Below are 21,498 nucleotides of genomic sequence, written 5' to 3'. Positions count from 1 at the left end.
TTTTTTTTTTCTTTCATGAATAGATACAAAATGTGTCTATTCCTACAATGTATCTATTCCTGGAAGAAGAATGTTTGTTTGCTGATCGTTGTTGCAACAATCAGAAAACATTTAGTAACAGCTGAATCCTGAACTGCTGCAGGATCAGTGTCACTAACTGATTATCGGCTGTTCTGAAGTTTGAAGCAGCCTGATAATAACCAAAAATGTATTAATTTATCATGCAGTAACAGTGAGATTAATTCACAAAATCTGCTTGATATAATTAAATAAATAAAATAACATTTTTAAGTTTAAAAAAAAAGTGAAAAGTGTAAAAAAAAAAAAAAATTGTGAAAAGTGTAAAAAAAATAAAAAAATGTGTAAAAAATAAAATAAAATAAGGGACAAATAAATGAATGTATTTATTGCATTTTTTTAGCTGTGCTGGTTTTGTAAAAAAAATACTACAAATCAAAACTGGGAAAAAAGTGTTTTTTTTAACGTTTTTTTCCTCTTTTTTTATATTTTATTTGTCCTAAGTGAGGCGTTAGACGCACATATGTGATATAAATATGTAGCCCTATCTGTCCTCTAAAAAACAATATATAATATGTGTGGGTGCACTTTGTAAGAAAGTATATTACTGACGTGGAAGAATCACACAGCAAAAATGTCAAAAGTGTGTCAGTCATTTACGAACAGAAACTAAAAACAAGCTCAGTCATGAAGGGGTTAAATAAAGTAAAATTTAAAATAAACCACACGATTCCAGATCACACAGCAAAGACTGAAAAAAACAAGTAAGCAATGTTAATAATCATAGCTTAATGGCTTACCATGTGCCATCACACAGAACAGCAAAGTCTGAGCAGCTGGAGGACTTAAGCCATCTATGAGATTTAGCTGCCAAGCTGGTTATCTCTATGGTAACTCTGAACAGCAAATGGTAGCAGACAATGCTAGATGAACCATACTAAGGGTTGATATAGACTGCCAGAAAAAGGCCTGCATACCACAAAGTCCTCTCAGTCTACTCTAATTTTTTGTGCTCATGGTACACTTATGTATGCGTCTGTAAATGCCAATAGCCATTTTATTTGGATTTTTAACATTGTAACACTAAAAGTAATAATACACTGAAAATTAGGAATGTCAGTGCCATATTGTCAAGTGCAGGTTACCCAATTACTTTGCAGTAATCCTTATGATTACTTATGTACCATGAATATTAGTCCCAAAATTTTTTGAATACAGATTAACCTTAGATTGGAGGAGAAACTTTGATAAAAGTAGATTATGGCTTCAATGACAACTCAATATGAACCGTAAATACCTGCTTCAGCATGTACTGGTAGGCCTATTCCTTCTCTGCTTTTATATAGCAAAGACTCAAATGGCAAAGTTTCCTGCAGTAGTCTCTGATTAAGGTCTCTCCAACAATATCTTAAAGACAACTCAAAGGTTGATTTTCAAAAAATGTGTTTTCTTACATAAGATACATTGGGGAACCTTGCAACATCATTTGGCTTTAAAATGACCGTGGCAGCTAAATGTAACTTGTAAGTTTGGTATCCATATATTTTCAGATTGTCTTGGAAGCCCCAAACCCAGGGCATTATATTATCAAAATTCTGACTAGAGCTCAGAAGGATGAGTTCTGCTCTGCCCACTCCTTCCCCAGGATCCTTCCGAATGGCCAGTGATGCCTCCTATTACATCAAATAGCCAAGGATAGGGAGAGTCCAATAAAACAGGATGGAGTTAGGCATGTTGTATGGTGAAAAGGTGACAAGAAAATGCAGGAGGTACAGCTCTCTTGGGATGTTACTGTATGAGCAAGTGGTTTCAGAAAATATGTTGTAAAAAAAACATTTTTGTTTAGCTTTAAATAGGGCCCTGGAGTTCAATTAGGGAAAAGATGGTTCGGTTCTCTGATTCTAAGTCCATGAGTCTGGCTGAAGTGGTGGCCAGGGTTTAAGGAGAATAAGTCACAAGTGGAGTTAAGCAAGAACCTGGTATTATAACCAAGAGACTTACTCATAAAATATTTATCTTTACCCCTTATTTAGCATTACATGCTTAGTTCAAGTCTGAGAACAATGGCCAGACAGTCCACTTATTTCTTCATTCAACAGCATAACATTAAACAAAAGATGCAATGTTAGATGCCATGTCTGTATTGCCAGGTTCCTTTTAAAATGTACTTTCCAGAGCTCAGAGAGAGGCTGGAGCTGTAGCAGACCCAAGAGGTCTGTGCTGCTGCAGAGGTACAGTGAGTTACAGCTTGCTGATCTGATTTTTCTTAGAGGTTAGACAGGAAAACTAAGGGTCTAGTCACTGTTCAGACAAGTAGGATTTATTTTCATTCCTGTTTAGTCTGATTAACTGTTTTCCCCAGACATAAAGCTTCTGTTATACACTATAGGTGTGAACTCCTCACAATAAACTGCAGGACATAAACTGGATTCATTTTTGTTTTTGATTATATTGTCTCTTGTAACTGATTCAGCCCTTTCTGCCTACCATCTAATGGGGAATTCTCACAGCATATACAGGAATACTTTTTTAAATTCAAGCCCTTGCAAAAACCCCAGAAATCATGTTCCACAAAAAAAAGATCCACTATCTGTTTATGGGAGCACTCCAGGGATAAAAAAAAAAAAAGGACAAAGAACACTTAAGGCTGCATAAACACCTCTGTGTTACAATTCCTACTTGTTGCATCTGTGGTGCAGTTTCCAGAAAAACACAGCTTATCTATGAATGGCATGCACATACTCTGATATAGCCTCAAATTCATCCTATGTCCAACCAATTTTCCCCAAAATGAGCAGTCCCATTTATAGCCGTCATTTTGTGCTGCTCAATCCTTAAGCATGTTTGTAAGATAAAGTATTTTGGCTTAATACCAGCCTACTACACCCTGGTTGTTCTGCACATTACTATTACAAGTCAAAGTAAAAGCTAGTGGTCTCTGTCTTGCACGAATACGTGAAGAAGACTGAATCAAATAATGCAAGCTCATATTTAGCTGTATGATTGCTATATACCAATTTTGGATGCATGGCTGGCCTCAAAAACATGTAAGGAAAAACAAGTATAATTTTTGGCCTGAGTGAGTTAAGTAAAAATAAATGAGCAATATATTGTGTATATCATGCTTATATTTCCAAGTTTGTTTAAATAATGCAGAACATGTAGGATTGACCATTATTAGCCATATGCAAAAGGGCTAGCTAAACCCCTAAATTCAGAGAACTGAAGAAGACCTTTGCAATTACTGATGAGTCAGCTATTCGGGGGAGAGATAAATAAAGCATGAAAGTAAAGGACACGGAAAAAAAGCAGAGAAAAGAAAAGGTACTTACACTTCTACAGCAGAGAGTCTCCAAGCAGCAAAAAGAAAGGGGACAGAGTGTGAATAAAAAAGAAGAGTGAAAAATGCTAGCACATTTCTAAGAGAAACAGTTGGGAAATATAGGAGAAAGCAAAGAGAAGAACTGGTCAAGTTAGAGGAAGAAAAGGAAAGACAGTAATAGACTCTTCTGCTCATCACTTTAATGATAAAATTTAGCCATAACAAGTGAGAATACCTGCTCTAAAACAACAATTTGAATAACCTAAAAAGACCTGAAAACATTCTGTTAGATAAAAAGACCACACATCAAAACCTCAATAACTCAGCAGTAATAACATAATAAACAAAAAGAAAAGAAAGATAATTCTAACTTGGGCTGAGTCTCACAACAGTAGGATACCTCTAAAATGAAACCTGGAGGCTGCCATTACTGTTTACCTCTCATGAAAATACTAAACTGCCTGGCTGCCATGTCAATCTAATGTTTTTCTGTGGGCGGGAGAGGCTGCCGCCCATGTAAACTCAGCCTAAAGCTGTCCATACACCTTGCGATTATCGTCCGATTTTCGTATGCGTTCGTGTTTTCTTCCGATATAAGTAAAGGTTGATGGGCAGTGTACAACCGCAAATACTGTACAATCGATCGACTTTTGACTATCCAGCAGGTTGGAAAACTTTGGTCGATCGTACGATTTTCGCAAGGTTGGCGGAATTTCTGTATGTCAAAATTCGTACGATTTACACTGCTATTGAGCAAACGCAATTCGTCCATGTGTTTTTTTTTTACTACCGCTGATTCAACCTTGTGATAATCGTTGCAGGATAGGGTCGCCGTACGAAAATCGTACGATGGTTTAAATTATCGGTAGCTTAACAGTTACAGAACCCCAATTTGCTACACGCAAGGTAAGCATTTTCAACAATTTTGTGACAGTGCTTTTGACCTGTATATGTAAAACTTTTTTTAAAGGACTCAACCTCATAGTTCGAGCCGACGTGTGACATTAAACTGTCGCATGCCAACTCAATAGACTGTCACAACTCAATAGATCGGGAAATGAGCGAACACATACCCGTTGCTCGCTCACTTCTTGATCATGTCCCTGCAGAGAGCTGTGACTGTCACACACGGCTCCCTGCAGGGATTCCCCCCTCCCCGCTCCGATAGCGCTGACTAGCGGAACGGAAGGGGCAGGTACAGCTGGCTCTGCCTCTAGATAGGCAGAGCCAGCTGTCAATCACGCAGCTGGGTGGATCTCGACAGTAATGTCGGGATCCGTCCCGGCTGTGGCAGTCTCAGTATAGCTTGCGGTATACTGAGCTTTGAATCACGGGAGGACGCTAGTTTATGTCCTCCCGTGACCCTTAGGAGAACTATGGGGAAAAACACTTACCCCATAGTTCTCCTTTAACTAGGAAAAGGTTCCGTAATCATTGACATAAAACATAGGGACTACAAAAATTGAAACAAAGTAGAGCAGTTGGCCAGCAAACCTAAACTGACTTCTTTCTGCATTTAAAGAGCAAATTAACGTTCCTTTTAAGTTAGTGAAATATATTTCAAGGGCATAAAAAACAAAGGCTCTCTGTGCGGTTGCAGTGGTCCAACAAGCCTCCTGGTGGGTCAGAGCTAAAGCTCTCCAATCAGTAGGAAATATGAGCTTTGCTAGTTGCAGAGCTACAAGTCTGACTCAGGTGGAGTCTTGATGGACCACTGCAGAGAGACCACTGCATCCAAGCAGAGCGCATGGGTACTTTTTTTTTTTTACAGCATGCTGGTAGGGGACAGGCTTTTCTATAGAAGATGTGGCTTTCTAAAAGAAAACCAACTGTAACTTTACACAGCTTTAGTTTTAATGCACCTGGAATGTATGTAGCTGATGTAAACTGAAAGAACAATTGTACAATGATAAAAAAATAGCTGATTTTCTTTGGACTACTTTTGCCACAGTTTTATCCACATCTGTTAGAATCACCTGGCAAATAATATGTATACGGTGCAACACCCATTCAGAAATAAATTAATGTCCCTTTTATCCATCAGAAGAAAATTGTTTAATTCAAATTTTACCCTGAAAATATATATTGTCTTTCCTAGAACACAAATAACCAGTGCTTGGGAGGTTTAAGTTCATCTAATGCAAAAACAGCCTGTATTTGGATTATGCATCCTGTAATGGGGCTGGGGCATGAAATATAATGCAGCCTGGGGCTCAGCCTCATCCGCTATGTGACTTAACAGTCCCCATTTCCAGGCTGCTACAGCACTAGAACTCCACTCTGCCAATGGGAAACCTCTTGAATAGGGTCAGCTTCAAGACACCTACCACTGTGGGGGACTATGACTTCACCTGAGAAATGGACTTCAGCAGAGAAGGGGAACGAAGTTAATGGGGCAGAGAGGGACAGCTTGCAGGCTGGCAGTGAGCACAATGGAGCCAAGAAGCAGGAACAAGGAGGTCACAGACGGCAGTTAAGTAACAGCCCACAGCAATATGTGCAGAGCATGCATGTACTTTCATTAAATTTGTTCTTGGGAGGCACTCTGGGCATTACTTACTTTTGACATCTGCATTCTCTGCATTACTTACTCCTGACCCCTGCACTTTGTGTGTGGTGTATACACAAGCAGGCGTGTACATCATTAAGCCACACCCAATATTTAGCATAATTTAACAATATCCACTATTAGTTGCAGGTCCCAGTCTTCTGCGGTATACCTCTTTTTCAAATTCTAAACATGGGAAGTATGGTTGATATCTGGAAGATTGTGGGGACATACTGAGGGGAAAGGAGGTAAAGTGTATGGTAGGTTGTACAGAGCACCATAATTTCTAATGGCAACCTTGTGTCTGGCACTCTTGAATACCTAAACATTTTTTTAAAGGCTAGGCTTAAAAGGTTGCCTACCTCTGGTATAGACCATATACAGTTTCCATTTAAAAAATGTATATTCCACTGGACATTATTGGATGCATACATTCTACAGGGCATAGGGATACTAGGGGCAAGCAACACACTATACAATAAGTCCTATGGGCAACATTGTATGTATGTGTATTGACATATTATTCTACCAACTGGCCTCTATACATTGGTAAGTTTACTCTAACAGAACAAATTAATAACAGTAAGCTTTTGCCTTTTAAGTTATGATAAAAACAGCTATAAATAGATCTGCTAGTATACGTCTTCCAAACGTGGCATTTTCACAGGTAAAATACTCACAACATATCAGGAAAGGTTACCTTTGGTTTTCCTGTCAGTCTAGATTTTACCAAGGTTTGTTGTCCACAAGGATTAGGAGAATGTGATGCATTTATTATGTGCTGTCTTCTCAGTGGCATGTACAACAAGGGAGCTGCTGATCTGATGACTTAATGAAGTGAATAAGTTCAGAAGCCCCGAGGCTGTCCCACCGGCGCTATGATAGCCTTTCATGACTCTAGATGGCTAGAGGACAGGCCCCTCAGATTCACTTATAGGAAGCTGCGCATGACAACAGTATGCTGCTTGGAATATAGGGATCAGTGATCAATTCCAAATAAAATTTATAGAAAGAAAACTCCCGCGTTTAACATTTTAAAAAACAAAATGTAATTCAGTAAATAAAAAAGGTGGGTCTTGTACCTGGATTTTAAGATTGTTAAGATTATAATATTAACTTTAAAAGCATGCAAAATCCTTTCAAGACACATTTAATTAAAATCTGTGCCGAAACCAGCATTGCATTTTAAAGACCTACAGTGGCAGAATCCTTTGTAGATCTTTTGTATTCATGAACCAATTTACTTGTTAAAAAACATGTGAGCGCCTTCACCTTTTCTGTCTCCAACACAAAACGTATGACTCTGTGTACTTCATATTCTTTATGCAAAAAACTACCAATGCATAAGAACACTTTAATTACAGAGTTCATAACCACGACAGATAACAATGACTTCTTCTGATTTTTGTCTGGTCTGGAGTATCAGTATTGCTCATCAGATCATAATCCTAAACGTATCTGTAAACCCTAACAATTGAATCATCTTATTTGCTCCATTTTAGACTGTTAAAAAATGAATAGCATTTTGTTTGAAGTTTGATTAGTCTGATAAATCTTGTTAGGTGATAACCTACTGTGCTCTCTGCCTGTGCTACACTACTATCACCTAGCACTGTTCCCAGCTATCTCTGTGGACTACGGAACACCCCCATGTTATGGAGAAAAAGAGAGGGGAAGTGTCTTGTATTCCTGTCCTAGTGACAACACTGCTCCTCCATAGATACAGTATGATGTTCAAGTGCTTTCACTCTAGTACAGTGAGTGTGTTAGTGGCAAGACCACCAGGTGAAAAGCAGGGGGAAAAATTATTAAAATGAAATGGTTCCACATATATCTAGTGGATATTAAATAAGCGTGATTAAATAGTAGGAGTATATAGTGAAATCCAAATCGCATATCAATGAACAAACAAGCTCACACTTAGGATATCCCCTGATGCTGTACCCAGGTCTCCCATGTTGAGCAATGAATTCTTACATTGCCCTGTAGTTACATTATAAACTATAATATATTTATGTTCAGTTTTGGTACCAATAATCCCGCAGTCTGATTAAGTGCATGCAGTTGTGAGTTCTGTGTGGGTGGATGACAATATTGTCATGTGTTATTGCTCAGTGGGAATTTTTTGGTAGGAGATCTATAATCTATATGCGATTTATTTTGGATACTGAAATAAATGTCTTTTGCATACAGAATCTCCTTAGACCTTTTTTTTTCTTTTTATTTGTTCAAAAATAAAGCCTGAAAAAAGAAAATTAAATGCAGTCAACACATCGGAGGACTAGTAAGCTGCAATTACATTTTTGTTCTGGGGTTTAGATACACTTTCAAGAGAACATCATTTATTCAATTTCAGGAACAGCAGCAGCCCGAAAAAAAACACAAACCTTGCACTTCCTCTGCATTGCACAATATTGTACACACTTCCAGATCCAACATTTGGCCTGAACTCTGAGCAATAAAAGCAGACACTCATTCCAACAAGAAAGTCTCTAAATAAACTCACTGAAACTTGAATGTCCTAGTTTACACTCAAGTTCTTGATTTAATAAAAAAGTGTGAAGTGAACACGTATATCCAACCTATGGGTAGGACAATTAGAAAGAAAAAAAAAAAAATACTCATGCCCCTAATTTTTTTTTTTTTTTTAATGGTGAACAAAGGTTCACTGCACTGCGTTTCACAATTTAGTAAATCACAATTTAGAGGAAAAATGAGCTCACTTGAAAACACAAGGTCACCACTGAATTTGTTTTGTGCCTTAAAGGTAATAGAGTGTATTTTCACTATTTACATCAGGTCTAAGTGTTTTTTCCCCCCCATTTTCTCTCCTTTTATATGAAGCATGCGGTTTGATTTTTCCCAATCATACATTTAATGCAAACGTCCAAAATAAAATATTGTCATTGTCACCCTAAAGACTAAATATGTAAAACATAGTAGAGTTCTGTCTACTGCACTAGGATGGTTTTGTTGTCTTTACACATTGTACTGCCTTTAGCAACACACTTGTTCACTGGAGAATCTTGCTGCAGCACTAGACGGGAAGCTAGACTATTCCCATTAGATTGGCACAGGATGTCTACTAGGTAATGATCATCTTTCATCCTTTTAAAAGAGCCATATTTTTATTTCTCTCTACTGATAAAACACATAGATAAACTCTTAAAGACCACAATGGATCTTCAAATTTAAAATCGTAACATTTGCAAACTTAATTTGTTGTCAACACAAATGGAACTGCAATTTTCTGAGTTCAGTCAGATGGAATAGGAAAGCTTCATGCATAATACATAATTTATCTTGTTATGTCTGAATAATTCATAATGTTTGGCCATGCCCCTCCTATTATCTTATTCTTTTGCCATGGCTTTTAATACATTGTGAGACACAATACTATGGGCACTGGTGTTTTCCAACATGCCATTGTTACATTAAAGGCAAAAAGATACAAAATTGTTTAAAGGGAACCTGTACATGGAACAATATGGGGCTGACACTGCTGGTCAATATTGGAAAATACTAGTTGCCCAGTAGCCAAGCTGATCCACCGATATCAATAATTTGGGTCTATTTATCAATGCTTTCACCCAAGATTCACATATTTTCCATTGGAAAATATGTGAATCTTGGGTCAAAACTTTGCTAGATAACTGCACAATTTTCCTGGGTCCATGACTCAAAGCGTTGAAGTCATCTAGATGAGCATAACACCAGGCAACTACCATTTTCAGAAGCAGTTTATCAAAGGAAGGCTATTTTAAAAAAAATACATGCTTCCTTTAAAGCATTTAGATACCCTTAAAAATCAACTACTAACACAAAGGATGTCGTTAATACCAATGGTTATCAGTGTCCGTAAATGTCACTCACCATGCAAGTGTCTAAATCCTCCAGGCGCTCCATCTCGGTGAGATCTTCAATGGTAATGGTGGAACGCTTTGTGGGTCTCTCCTCTACAGTCTCAATCTCAAGAGACTCTTGATGTGGTAGAGGCTTTCCTCGCTTAGTGAGATGATCCGCCTGAAAGGGAGGTCACAATACTTAGTACTCTGCATACACACTGAATTTAGCTAAACTGCAAAACGTACCAATGAACACAAGAGCATTTATGACAAATAACAATAATAAGATCATATAGAAAATATGCTTTCATTTGAATAAACAGATTGGACTAGTATTGGGAAAGTAAGTGTAATGCACAATATACAAACTCCCCATGGCTGTTTTTTGCATTGCCCAAGCCTTCTACTGGACCAATTTCTCTATATCCCTAATTCCTTGACAGTGGAACTTTTTCTACAATTGTCTATAATTAATTTAACTTATACAGTGCTAGTAGTTTGAATACGCCCCCTGCCTCCTTGTAACCCTACTGAGGGAATATTTGCCTGTGGGATTTCAGGCCCCTGCACTTTTCAAAAAGTCCCTAATGAAGGTGTGATGTTCTCAGCTGCAGTCCAAATCAGTTATATACTTCAGATTATGTTGTTGTTTTACCCTCTTCCCTCCCACAATCTGGAGGATTGTTATTTATTAAAACAGTGTTTCATTTAAAATAATTATATGCCCTTAAAATATGCATAAACATAATTTAAGTGTGCACATTAATTCTAGATTTGGCCTGTGGATGTAGGCATCAATTACCTCCGGTCATGAAAGTGAAGTGAAAGCAAAGGGAGCACGAATTGATCATTTGGATTTTTATTGTACACAGTGTTTAGGTAGAAATGGGTATTTTGGTAAAATGATTTTGCTGTTGGTGAAAGTAGTAAATAATTAGTTTTAGATAGGGTTACCATGTAAAGCTGAACTCCATGTAGGTATTAAAAAGCCATTTAATCCAGTTATGCATTCATTAATAAAATAATTCAATGTATTTTTACCTACAGGTCATAAAAGTAGCTAAATATGTATTGATATAAGCATTCTTTATTCCCTTGCACAGAAGCATATAGGCTGGGAGAAGAGAGTAGAGACATGCCTTTGTCATTGTACTGCTGCCCTTTCTTTATTCAGTCCCTGGCAGGATCGTGTGCAGGGAGGTCACAATGCATGACCTGTCTGTTGCCCAGCATGGGGTGTCGTAATCACAATGATGGTCGAACTTAATTACAAATCCTTTGGCAGGTACGGCAGTTCCCCAGTATGTCGATTTAGACCAGCCTTTCTCAAACAGGGTGCTGTGCCCTCTGGCTTCCCTAGGGTTGCCTAGAAATGTTCACACATCATCATGCCTTTTCTATGGAGCAGGTAGGCCAGCTGCCAGCACAATGGCAATGAAGAATGCTAATCCAGGGAGGGTGGGATCCATTTTAAAAAGGACAGAAGTTCAACTGTGTCCATGCCTGCTCTGCCTACTGCTCTATGCCATGCAGCGGCAGCTCCTGAAATTATGGTAGGACTCCGAAGCTGATGTGAAGGGGGAACTCTAATGTGAAAGGGGGGCTCCTGATGTGAAGGGGGCTTCTGATGTCAAAGGGTGGCTCCTGATGTGAAGGGAGATTTCTGAAGTGAAAGAGGGGGACTCTGATGTTAAAGGAGAGGGCTCTCATGTGAGCGGGGCTGACTGATGTAAAAGAAGGGGGCTCCTAAAGTAAAGGAGGACTCTGATGCGAAAGGGGGATTCTGATGTGAAAGGGGTTCCCCCACTTTTTTGTGTTCTTTCGTGGGGTCCCCCTTAAATCCATACTAGACCACCTATTTCAGATAAGGGTCTGGTATGGATTGTGGAGGGACTTTTGTTGTTCCATTTTGACATTTATGTTTTTACATTTTAGATTGGGGTGCCTCGAGATTTTGCATATTTTTAAAGGGTACCATGACTGAAAAAAGTTGAGAAACACTGATTTAGACGTTTGCCTAGAGACTTTAAATAATCTTCCTGCCAGTTGTGTCTTCAGCAACTTGAATATTAATTACACAGTATAATAATCCATTATGGACAACCTGTTACACCACAAGCACTGTATTTTGCCTTCAGACTCGTACTATGAACAAACTTCCAATTGTGCAGCAACTTAATGAAACACTGACTTAATTATATCCAGCACATGAAGACAGCTGATCAATGCCAAACTGAGTTTTCTGGTACTAGGAAACAATACAGAAAGCATATATAAAGTAATTCCATGCAACAATATCAATTGTCTCTTCTAACAACCAATGCTTACTTGATAAAATACATAGAATACATAAGAGATAAGCTAAATAAATATGATAAAGAGAATCAGTGTAAATATTTAAGCCACAATCGAATCACTGTGCCAGCCTGTGCCTCTCTGTACCTTGTTTTAAAATAAATTAACATACCCAATGAATTGTACAATTATGTTTATTTTAGTTTCTGGAACGTTTTCTATTCTTCATTACACCCAGGTATGATAGAGAATGTTTACATAATTATGGTTATAAATCTGTATGTATCTTTGGAATACCTGCCAGGAACAAAAACACACTTTTGTTTTTGAAAAATTAAGTAATTCATTTTAAAAAGGTGTCTATGAGATGTCTATTCTTTTTTTTTTGCCATCTGTGTCCCATTGGGGGAGATTTCCCTTAACTTCCTGTGTGACAGCCACAATGGGAAGTTATCTCCAAAGTGAGTGAAATCACTCTTATACTAACTGTCTTGTTACCCTTGGAACTGCAAATCCTTGAGACAGCACTCCTGCACACACCTTAAAATAAAGTGATTTGTAAACTGAATTTAATTGTTATGGCTTGCATTAGAAATAAATTACATAAAATGATTAACCAGGAGCTCCCAGATGACTGCACATTCTGACACCTTAGGATGAGTTTTTCCAAATCGCAAAGCCTGTGGATGAGGGAAGTAAGCAAGTGGGATATGCCATAGTACTCATTATTTACTCATGCACCTAGTTACATACTCTATCACTGTTAAGCAGCTTTTGCTTGATTGATTCTTTATCATGTATTAACACCTATAAAACAATGCTTTTAAGAAATTTATATTGTATATTGTGAAAAAAGGAGAGGGTCCCTGATCAGTTATGATACTCTTTGGAGACAGGTGGGTGATGCCCACAAAACAGAGTATCCTTGATTTAGTCAGTGTTTCCCCCCACAGGAGACAGGTTGATTCAGGGACAGCACGAGTCTAATAGACATGTAAGGAGCATGTGTCCAAGCCTGTCTGGCCTTTTATTCAAGAACAGTGCGTGTGTAGACAGACATGCAAGGAGTATGTGTCCAGGCCTGTCTGGCCTTACAGACAGCCAATTTGAAGAGGCAAATGCCTGATGGAAATGTTCAGTCTCTACTGATAGAGGCTAAGGGTCTAAGCAGACCAAACAGACAGAAGGCTGAATACTTACTGTATCTGTGTAATGCTGAGAACCCCAACAAGGATAAACCTTGTACAGTTGGGCAAAAAAGTATTTAGTCAGCCACCAATTGTGCAAGTTCTCCCACTTAAAAAGATGAGCGAGGCCTGTAACTGGCATCTTAGGTAGACCTCAACTATGAGAGACAAAATGAGAAAACAAATCCAGAAAACAAATTCTGGAGAAAACAAATCCAGACAAAATCACATTGGCTGATTTGGAACGAATTTATTTGCAAATTATGGTGGAAAATAAGTATTTGGTCAATATCAAAAGGTCATCTCAATACTTTGTTATATATCCTTTCTTGGCAATGACGGAGGTCAAACGTGTCACAAGGTTGGCACACACTGTTGCTGGTATGTTGGCCCATTCCTCCATGCAGATCTCCTCTAGAGCAGTGATGTTTTGGGGCTGTCGCTGGGCAACATGGACTTTCAAACTCCATCCAAAGGTTTTCGATGGGGTTGAGATCTGGAGACTGGCTAGGCCACTCCAGGACCTTGAAATGCTTCTTACGAAGCCACTCCTTCGTTGCCCGGGCGGTATGTTTGGGATCATTGTCATGTTGAAAGACCCAGCCACGTTTCATCTTCAATGCCCTTGCTGATGGAAGGAGGTTTGCACTCAAAATCTCACGATACATGGCCACATTCATTCTGTCCTGTACACGGATCAGTCGTCCTGGTCCCTTTGCAGAGAAACAGCCCCAAAGCATGATGTTGCCACCCCCATGCTTCACAGTAGGTATGGTGTTCTTTGGATGCAACTTAGCATTCTCTCTCCTCCAAACACGACGAGTTGTGTTTCTACCAAATAGTTCTATTTTGGTTTCATCTGACCATATGACATTCTCCCAATCCTCTTCTGGATCATCCAAATGCTCTCTAGCAAACTTCAGACGGGCCCGGACATGTACTGGCTTAAGCAGGGGGACACGTCTGGCACTGCAGGATCTGAGTCCCTGGCGGCGTAGTGTGTTACTGATGGTAGCCTTTGTTACGTTGGTCCCAGCTCTCTGCAGGTCATTCACTAGGTCCCCCCGTGTGGTCCTGGGATTTTTGCTCACCGTTCTTGTGATCATTTTGACCCCACGGGGTGAGATCTTGCGTGGAGCCCCAGATCGAGGGAGATTATCAGTGGTCTTGTATGTCTTCCATTTTCTAATTATTGCTCCCACAGTTGATTTGTTCACACCAAGCTGCTTGCCTATTGCAGATTCAGTCTTCCCAGCCTGGTGCAGGTCTACAATTTTGTTTCTGGTGTCCTTCGACAGCTCTTTGGTCTTCACCATAGTGGAGTTTGGAGTGTGACTGTTTGAGGTTGTGGACAGGTGTCTTTTATACTGATAACAAGTTCAAACAGGTGCCATTGATACAGGTAATGAGTGCAGGACAGAGGAGCCTCTTAAAGAAGAAGGTACAGGTCTGTGAGAGCCAGAACTCTTGCTTGTTTGTAGGTGACCAAATACTTATTTCCCACCATAATTTGCAAATAAATTCGTTCCAAATCAGCCAATGTGATTTGTCTGGATTTGTTTTCTCATTTTGTCTCTCATAGTTGAGGTCTACCTATGATGCCAATTACAGGCCTCTCTCATCTTTTTAAGTGGGAGAACTTGCACAATTGGTGGCTGACTAAATACTTTTTTGCCCCACTGTATAAAGGTTCTTTGGTAATTGAATAAAAGTGGGCAGGGGCCCTAAAACATACATTGGCTGATTCCTGTAAAGCTCTCAATTTGGAGGTAAATCTCATATTGCTATATTTTGTATTACTATTATTAATTTGTCAGAGTAATGCACACATCAAAGAACATAAGTAACACCACACCTGAGCTTAAATGTGTCATGTTCCTCTTGATTTAAATGGAAGCAGGTTATAGCACAGAATGCGTATTATTATAACAAATTATTATGTTTCAGTGTAATTTTAGAACCTGTAAAAGTATCTTGAAGCACTCACAGCATATATTTTAATGAGAGATCATGTGATGTTTTTCAGACAGACGCATCACATCCTGAGCTGCTTCTCCCACTGGGCCTCCTGTCTAACAGCATCAGAGCCTCTGTAAGAATGACTAAGAGCAGCCACTGAAAGATACCAAATCTCCATGTCCCAGTGGTCTTATGTTCATTGTCTCACCATCTCCTCATAAACTCTTATTTCTATAGCTGCTATGCAAAGGGCTCATTAGTATACGAAAACATGCAAACCATTTATTCCTCATATAGAAGTAGGGCTTATTTATAAAACTTAATGGAATATCTGGGCAACACATATATTTGCTTGATTTAATTTTTACCATGCCAGGCAAAAAAATCGTTCTGTTTAATGTAAAAATTAGAACTATTTATATACCTACACACTAGCATATTTAATGCAGTGGAACTGTCTGATATTTTCATAATTAGCAATATTACACATATAGAACTTATCCCTGAACTTCTCAAGCAATGTCTGAACTCATGTGAAGAAGTACGAGTAAACAATAAACCATTGGTAACTCATTTCAGAAAGCTTATCATAGAATTTTCTCCATTTCAGGATAATAACACAAACAAGTTCAGATAAGATACTTGTATTCAGTATCCACATTTTTAAGTTGATAGGAGTATTCACATTCTTAGGTTAATGGAACACAGACAGAGCCAAGTTTTTTGTGACCAAGGTATAGCATCAGTGTATATAAAATTAAAGAAACCTTAACGGTGTATACACATTTTCAAAGAAGGATACTCACCAAATAAACAAAAAAAAAATCTTTACTACTGTATACAGTGTTGTATTAACACAAGTACAGTGATTGGCATAGTATACCATATCCTTCTTTGTGCTATGAACTGTTATTTTCCGTTTATTGGAGGACATTGAATGGGCTTAATGTATTGACAACTTTAATCTAAGATAAGGTTTATGAAGATACAGCAATATGAATGGCTTTAACGGGGCCTCACTGTAGTTTCATTGCTTTCAATAGTTACCATTTTGTAATACATTTAATTCTTTTTTACCATAAGCTTTTGTTCTACTAAACTTTAGTGGATCTATCTATCTACCATATCCCCTAACCCAGTTATGCATATCCAAAAGTGCATCACAGTGGGTTAGTGATTAGCACTCATGTCTCAGTTTGAATCCCAACCAGGATGCTATATAAATAGAGTTTGCATAGTCTCCCTGTGCCTGCATTGGTGTCCTCCAGATGCTCCGGTTTCCGGATTGACACTTCAAAGACATGCTGGGAGGTTAATTGGCTCCTGTCTAAGGCTGGGCACACACCTTACAACCATCGCAAAGCCCGTACGGCTTTTATCGTACGGACATGCCACAAACCCGCCGAACATCGTACGATGCTCGGCGGGTTTTCGAACATGTCAGTAAGTTAAAAGTCGTGCGACCTTACAGTAGTAGAGGTCGCACGGCTTCCACACACCTTACGATAATCGTACGATCGCGGGATTTCCCGTGATTATGGTACGATTATCGTAAGGTGTGTGGGGACCTTAAATCGGCCCTGCATGTACGCATTTGAGGTTACATTAGTAACCTCATATTGCATATTGTAACTGTACCGTCTCCCTCCATTTTTTAAGGCGCTGTGCAAACTGTTGGAGCTATACAAATCCTGTATAATAATGATAATAACAATAATAACTACTACAAAACACTTTGCATGTGATTATAAAAACACTCTTGCTGCAAATGCAGGGGTTTATAATGGTAGCAGCACCTAGGACAGTGCAGGATAGGAGCAGTGCTTACATGTACAAGGCCAATAATATAACTAATTAAAGGAAGAGGGCCAGTATGATAGCAAGGCAACTGTCATTTTTAGAGGGACATGTAATCAATGGCAACCTATTGACAGGTTTCCTATATCAGCTTGCATACATTTATGAACATTTTTGTGAATGCTGCCACAGCTGTCAGTGCATTAACCACATCTCTGACCTGTAAACCTGGTAATTTGTAGGCCTGATCATAACTATGTTGAATATGTATCATTAAATATTGCAGACAGTTTGCTGGAACTGATGGCACCAAACCAAAGCCGATGCTGCATGCCCACTGGTCACTTGTGGCCATCAGCATAAGCACTCAAACCATTGTGTCCTGTTGCTCCAATCTTTGAAAACCGCTGTTAGAAATCTACACTGACAGGTTAAATCAAATCTGACCAATGTGGTCCTACAGACATTATATTACAAATTCCTCTGGTGCAGGCAGTGATGTGAAATGGGGAGAATTTATCAAAACTGGAGAAAACAGAATCTGGAGCAGTTGCCCATGATAATCAATCAGCTTCTCTCGTCAGTTAAGCTTTGAAAATAAAAGCTAGAAGCTTATTGGTTACTATGAGCAACTGCTCCAGATTCTATGCGCTGTGTTTGATAAACTACTGTGTAAAAGGTTTTCACTATATAAAACTATTGATAGTATAGGAAAAGTACTTCACTCCATCATAAATAACATGGTTAAGCTTTCACTGTAAATAGACAACTGCATCATAGAGTTTTACTTACCAGTTTGTGATGGCTGCTAGAAAGAGCATCTAAAATTTCATCAACTATTCGGTCAGATAGGAAGGATGCTACGGTAAGTTTAACTTCACTGTAAGAAAAGAGATATATCTTATTTCAGGTGTTAAGGGAACTCATTTCTCCAAACATTAGGAGTAAACATGAATAAATACAATATTGATCCACCCATGGAATGGATGTGATCTGCAAATCATCCAAGCCGACAACTAGAATTAGTGGAGCTATGGGCAAAATCAAAAGTTACATATATGGTGCAGACTGTCAATAGTAGTACATTTTTATTTTTCCAAGTCTCTCTGTAAAACAGTTTTGTTACCTGTTGATCCTGCAAGTAGATCTGTTATTTTTCCCACTTCATTTAAAGGGGATTGTGATACAATTAAATGCAGTTGTGAATAGATCACTATCCCAGGACACAATATATCTTGCATGCAGGGATATAGATCTATTCCTAACCACATGCGGAGTGCCAGTGGCCTACTGCTTTCAAATGCAGCTGCTGTCCCCCTGATCATTAACTTAAATGGCGAAGTGGCTGCTTTTCAACAGCACATATGGGATTCCTGCCAAAGGAATTCATAGGTTCTTGCCGCAGGAATCCCTAAACTCACATGAAGCCTTATATCTAGGGATGCCCCAATACCAGTTCTGGTATCGCTGCTGATACTGGGCATTTTCACGAGCACTCATGTGGGTCTCACCAGGGCTGCACATCTGGTGAGAACCACACAGTCCAGGTGAGACCGCGCACAGCCCTGGTGAGTCAGCGCACAGCCCTGTGAGCAACACAGTATGTAGCTTCATATTATTCTGCATTACTGTATAATGTATCGCTGGGATGTGTAGTCCTCTATAGCTGGTGGTATTCTGCAATGCTGTGTAATTTATTGCTGAGATTTGTAGTCCCACTACAGCCTGGAGTCAGTAGCAGAACTACCAGGAGCACAGCATTTGCAGCTACGACTGGGCCCTGACGATCTACCACTGTCCTAAAATCAATAGTCTGTATTGTTTTAGAAAAACTGTCACATGACATAAAAAAAAGTATTGGTTATTGGTATCGGTGAGTACTTAAGGAAAAGTATTGGTACTCATACTTGGTCTTGAAAAAAATGGTATCGGTGCATCCTTACTTATGTCTTGTGTGGCTGTTGAGGAACAAGGAATATATTTTATATTAAAGTTTTTGTGCCTAGAATTCAGCTTTAACTGACCAAACCGTCAAGCAGAAGTCGCAGTTACAGACATGGACAAACCACATAACACTGCCAAAGGGGCTTACAACTGTCAGCTTTTATATGGTTTAAACATTTTGTCCAGTTTGTTGTTTAGGTTGTTGCTGTAACAACCTAAAAAGTGTTAGCTAGATTTGGGCTTTCGTTTGTCTCTTAGTCTGCTAAAACTGCCTTCTCCATGAAAGACTATCCTACAAAAAAAAAAAAACTTGAAGTAAAACAAATGGGGCCACCACATCTAAGGACTAGTAAATTGCAATATATTCAATTTTGTTTCTGGGTTTAGGTATGCTTTAAATCCAGTTCACATCTTCGCTCTTATATTTAGCACAGCAAGAATGTTTAAAGGGTTTCTATGGTCAAAAACGGAAAACAAATATGTATTTCTATATTAAATCTCCTATAAGTTCTATGCAACATCATCATTGCTTGGGAGTATCTGAGCAATGCATTATGGGATATGTAGTCTTGAGAAATTGAGATTGCGTCACGACAAGCAGCAGGGAAAGAGAAGCAAAGCACGATTTTTTCAAGTAAGCTTTGATTGTATTATCAAAAACAACTACAGCATGTATTCCTATTTCAATGCTGATGTTATAACAGGCTAGCGTAAGCCGGGACTTTACAACTCCTTTAAACTGGTATCATAACTGGATAGTTTATTGTATGCAGTTGTATTGTATGCCTATATCTGCCACTTGTATGCTTAGAACCATTGACTGCATATAGTAGGCACTACTGTCCTCAGAATTCTGCTGTACAACTGAATACTTTTGGAAAGTCTGCTTTGCTAGGATCTCTATACGTTTCCTAGTTGTGGCTGAGCTTCTTGTACTGCTGCCACAATATGTCAAAAGTGTTACCGGCTGCATTGAAAAAAGTCATTAAGTCCATTTACATACATGATATAATGTTTCCTCTTCCAGGAAGATTGACATGCACATGATCCTTTTAAGATTTAGTTGACACTTGTGAAATATTTAATTTATATCATACACGTGCAGAAACATTAGATTCCAGCTAATGTGAAAGAAAGCAAACAGCGCAGAGATCTTGAGTGAAGGGTGTTTAGGAAAAGCAGGTTACTAAAGCCTCGATTTTCAGGTCAGCTGTTCTAGATTGAACCTTTAATCAGCATCAAAGCACCCATAAGCTCCATGTTATCATTGGAGGCAGAGATGGAAAAGGCACATAAAAAGCCTCACATCTTATCTTATTATTTCTGATGTGACACTTTAAGAATTATGAAATATTCATATCCTTTGTGAGTGCACTCACTCGAAAAAAAAAAACTGACTAATGCCTCACTGAAAAATATCAGCCCCAATTTTATTTTTATTCACAGTGGTTTACATTTACCGATGAATGCTTGAGAGAACGTATAGCAATGGCACATAGCTGACACAAAGCCTTAACTTATTATAATAATAAAAAAAATAAAAAAAGCACAATTCAACAATGAATTCTGGTTATTAAATTAAAAAAAAAAAATCTTGAAGACAGGGATCACCAATGGAGGCAATTAATGAGCAGATGCTACAAGCCAACATAGGCTAAAAAGTACCCCTAGACATGAGATGATTTTTCAAGAGCTGAGCAAAAATGGCTATGGTAACAGGCCCCTTCACATCTGAGCAAACCACTCCAGCCATTTGTTCTCAGGAATGATTCCTAGTACTGCCCTCCAATTACATTACAGGCAGGTGTCTGCTCAGAGCTTGTACAATCAATTAGCAGTGTGTTAATGCTGAATTATTGTCTACGAGCAGGAGCAGGCACATGACACCTAAAGCCACAAAACAAACTGGAATTAACAGTGCTGCCTATTACCTATGACTGGCTATGTAGTGTGCCAGGTCTACATACAGTACATGTATGTCTACTGTGCAAGCAGCTTTTTTCACTTTAAATGATAACTGCAGTTTAAAAAAACTTTAACTGTTTTAAATATCTGATCACTCCAAATATTTCTTCAAAATCTAACCTTTTATTGGTCCCTTCTTTTCGTGTGCTCTGAGAGCTGTCATCACAGGCCCAGACTGTGCATTGTTTACATTCATACTGTCTGCAGTCAGGGCCAATTAACATTATCACATAGGGAGAACATACTATTAAACAGGGTTTCTTACAACATAAAAAACATCTGTTTCATATACCCGATTCTATGTTCTCAGTACCAGGAGCCCTTATTGCTGATTTCGATACTACACTGCCCCATATAAATCACTGGATTCCCTGCCTTGTTCTCAATCCCTTTCTGCAGACATGTACAGCTGTGTGAAAAAGTGTTGGCCCCCTTCCTGATTTTTCATTGTTTTGAACGTTTGTTACACTTTAATGTTTCAGATTATGAAACAAATTTAAATATTAGTCAAAGATAACACAATAATAAAAACCTTCCTTTAAAAACTGCATGTTGTGTTTACTTAAGGGAAAAAACAAAATCCAAACCCACATGGCCCTGTGTGAAAAAGTGTTTGCC

The 21,498-nt window shown here is 38.6% G+C and overlaps 1 protein-coding gene across 4 annotated transcripts in view; it reads right to left on the bottom strand.

Annotated features, from left to right (window-relative positions):
• The window catches only part of CARMIL1 (capping protein regulator and myosin 1 linker 1), a 263,519-nt gene that overhangs the window by 42,292 nt on the left and 199,729 nt on the right, over positions 1 to 21,498 (bottom strand). For 2 of the 4 annotated variants that reach the window (XM_018556313.1, XM_018556314.1), the window contains 3 exons: positions 17,764 to 17,851; positions 9,762 to 9,911; positions 3,351 to 3,368 (listed from right to left, as the gene is read on the bottom strand). In XM_018556313.1, the coding sequence (XP_018411815.1) occupies positions 3,351 to 3,368; positions 9,762 to 9,911; positions 17,764 to 17,851 (256 nt within the window). The remainder of the gene's footprint in view (positions 1 to 3,350; positions 3,369 to 9,761; positions 9,912 to 17,763; positions 17,852 to 21,498) is intronic. The other 2 variants (XM_018556315.1, XM_018556316.1) reach the window with 1 other exon arrangement.

The sequence above is a fragment of the Nanorana parkeri genome, unplaced genomic scaffold (assembly GCF_000935625.1).
Source record: "Nanorana parkeri isolate BGI_ZX_2015 unplaced genomic scaffold, ASM93562v1 scaffold233, whole genome shotgun sequence".
Classification (NCBI taxonomy): Eukaryota; Metazoa; Chordata; class Amphibia; order Anura; family Dicroglossidae; genus Nanorana; species Nanorana parkeri.
This window is presented reverse-complemented; position numbering and strand designations above follow the sequence as displayed.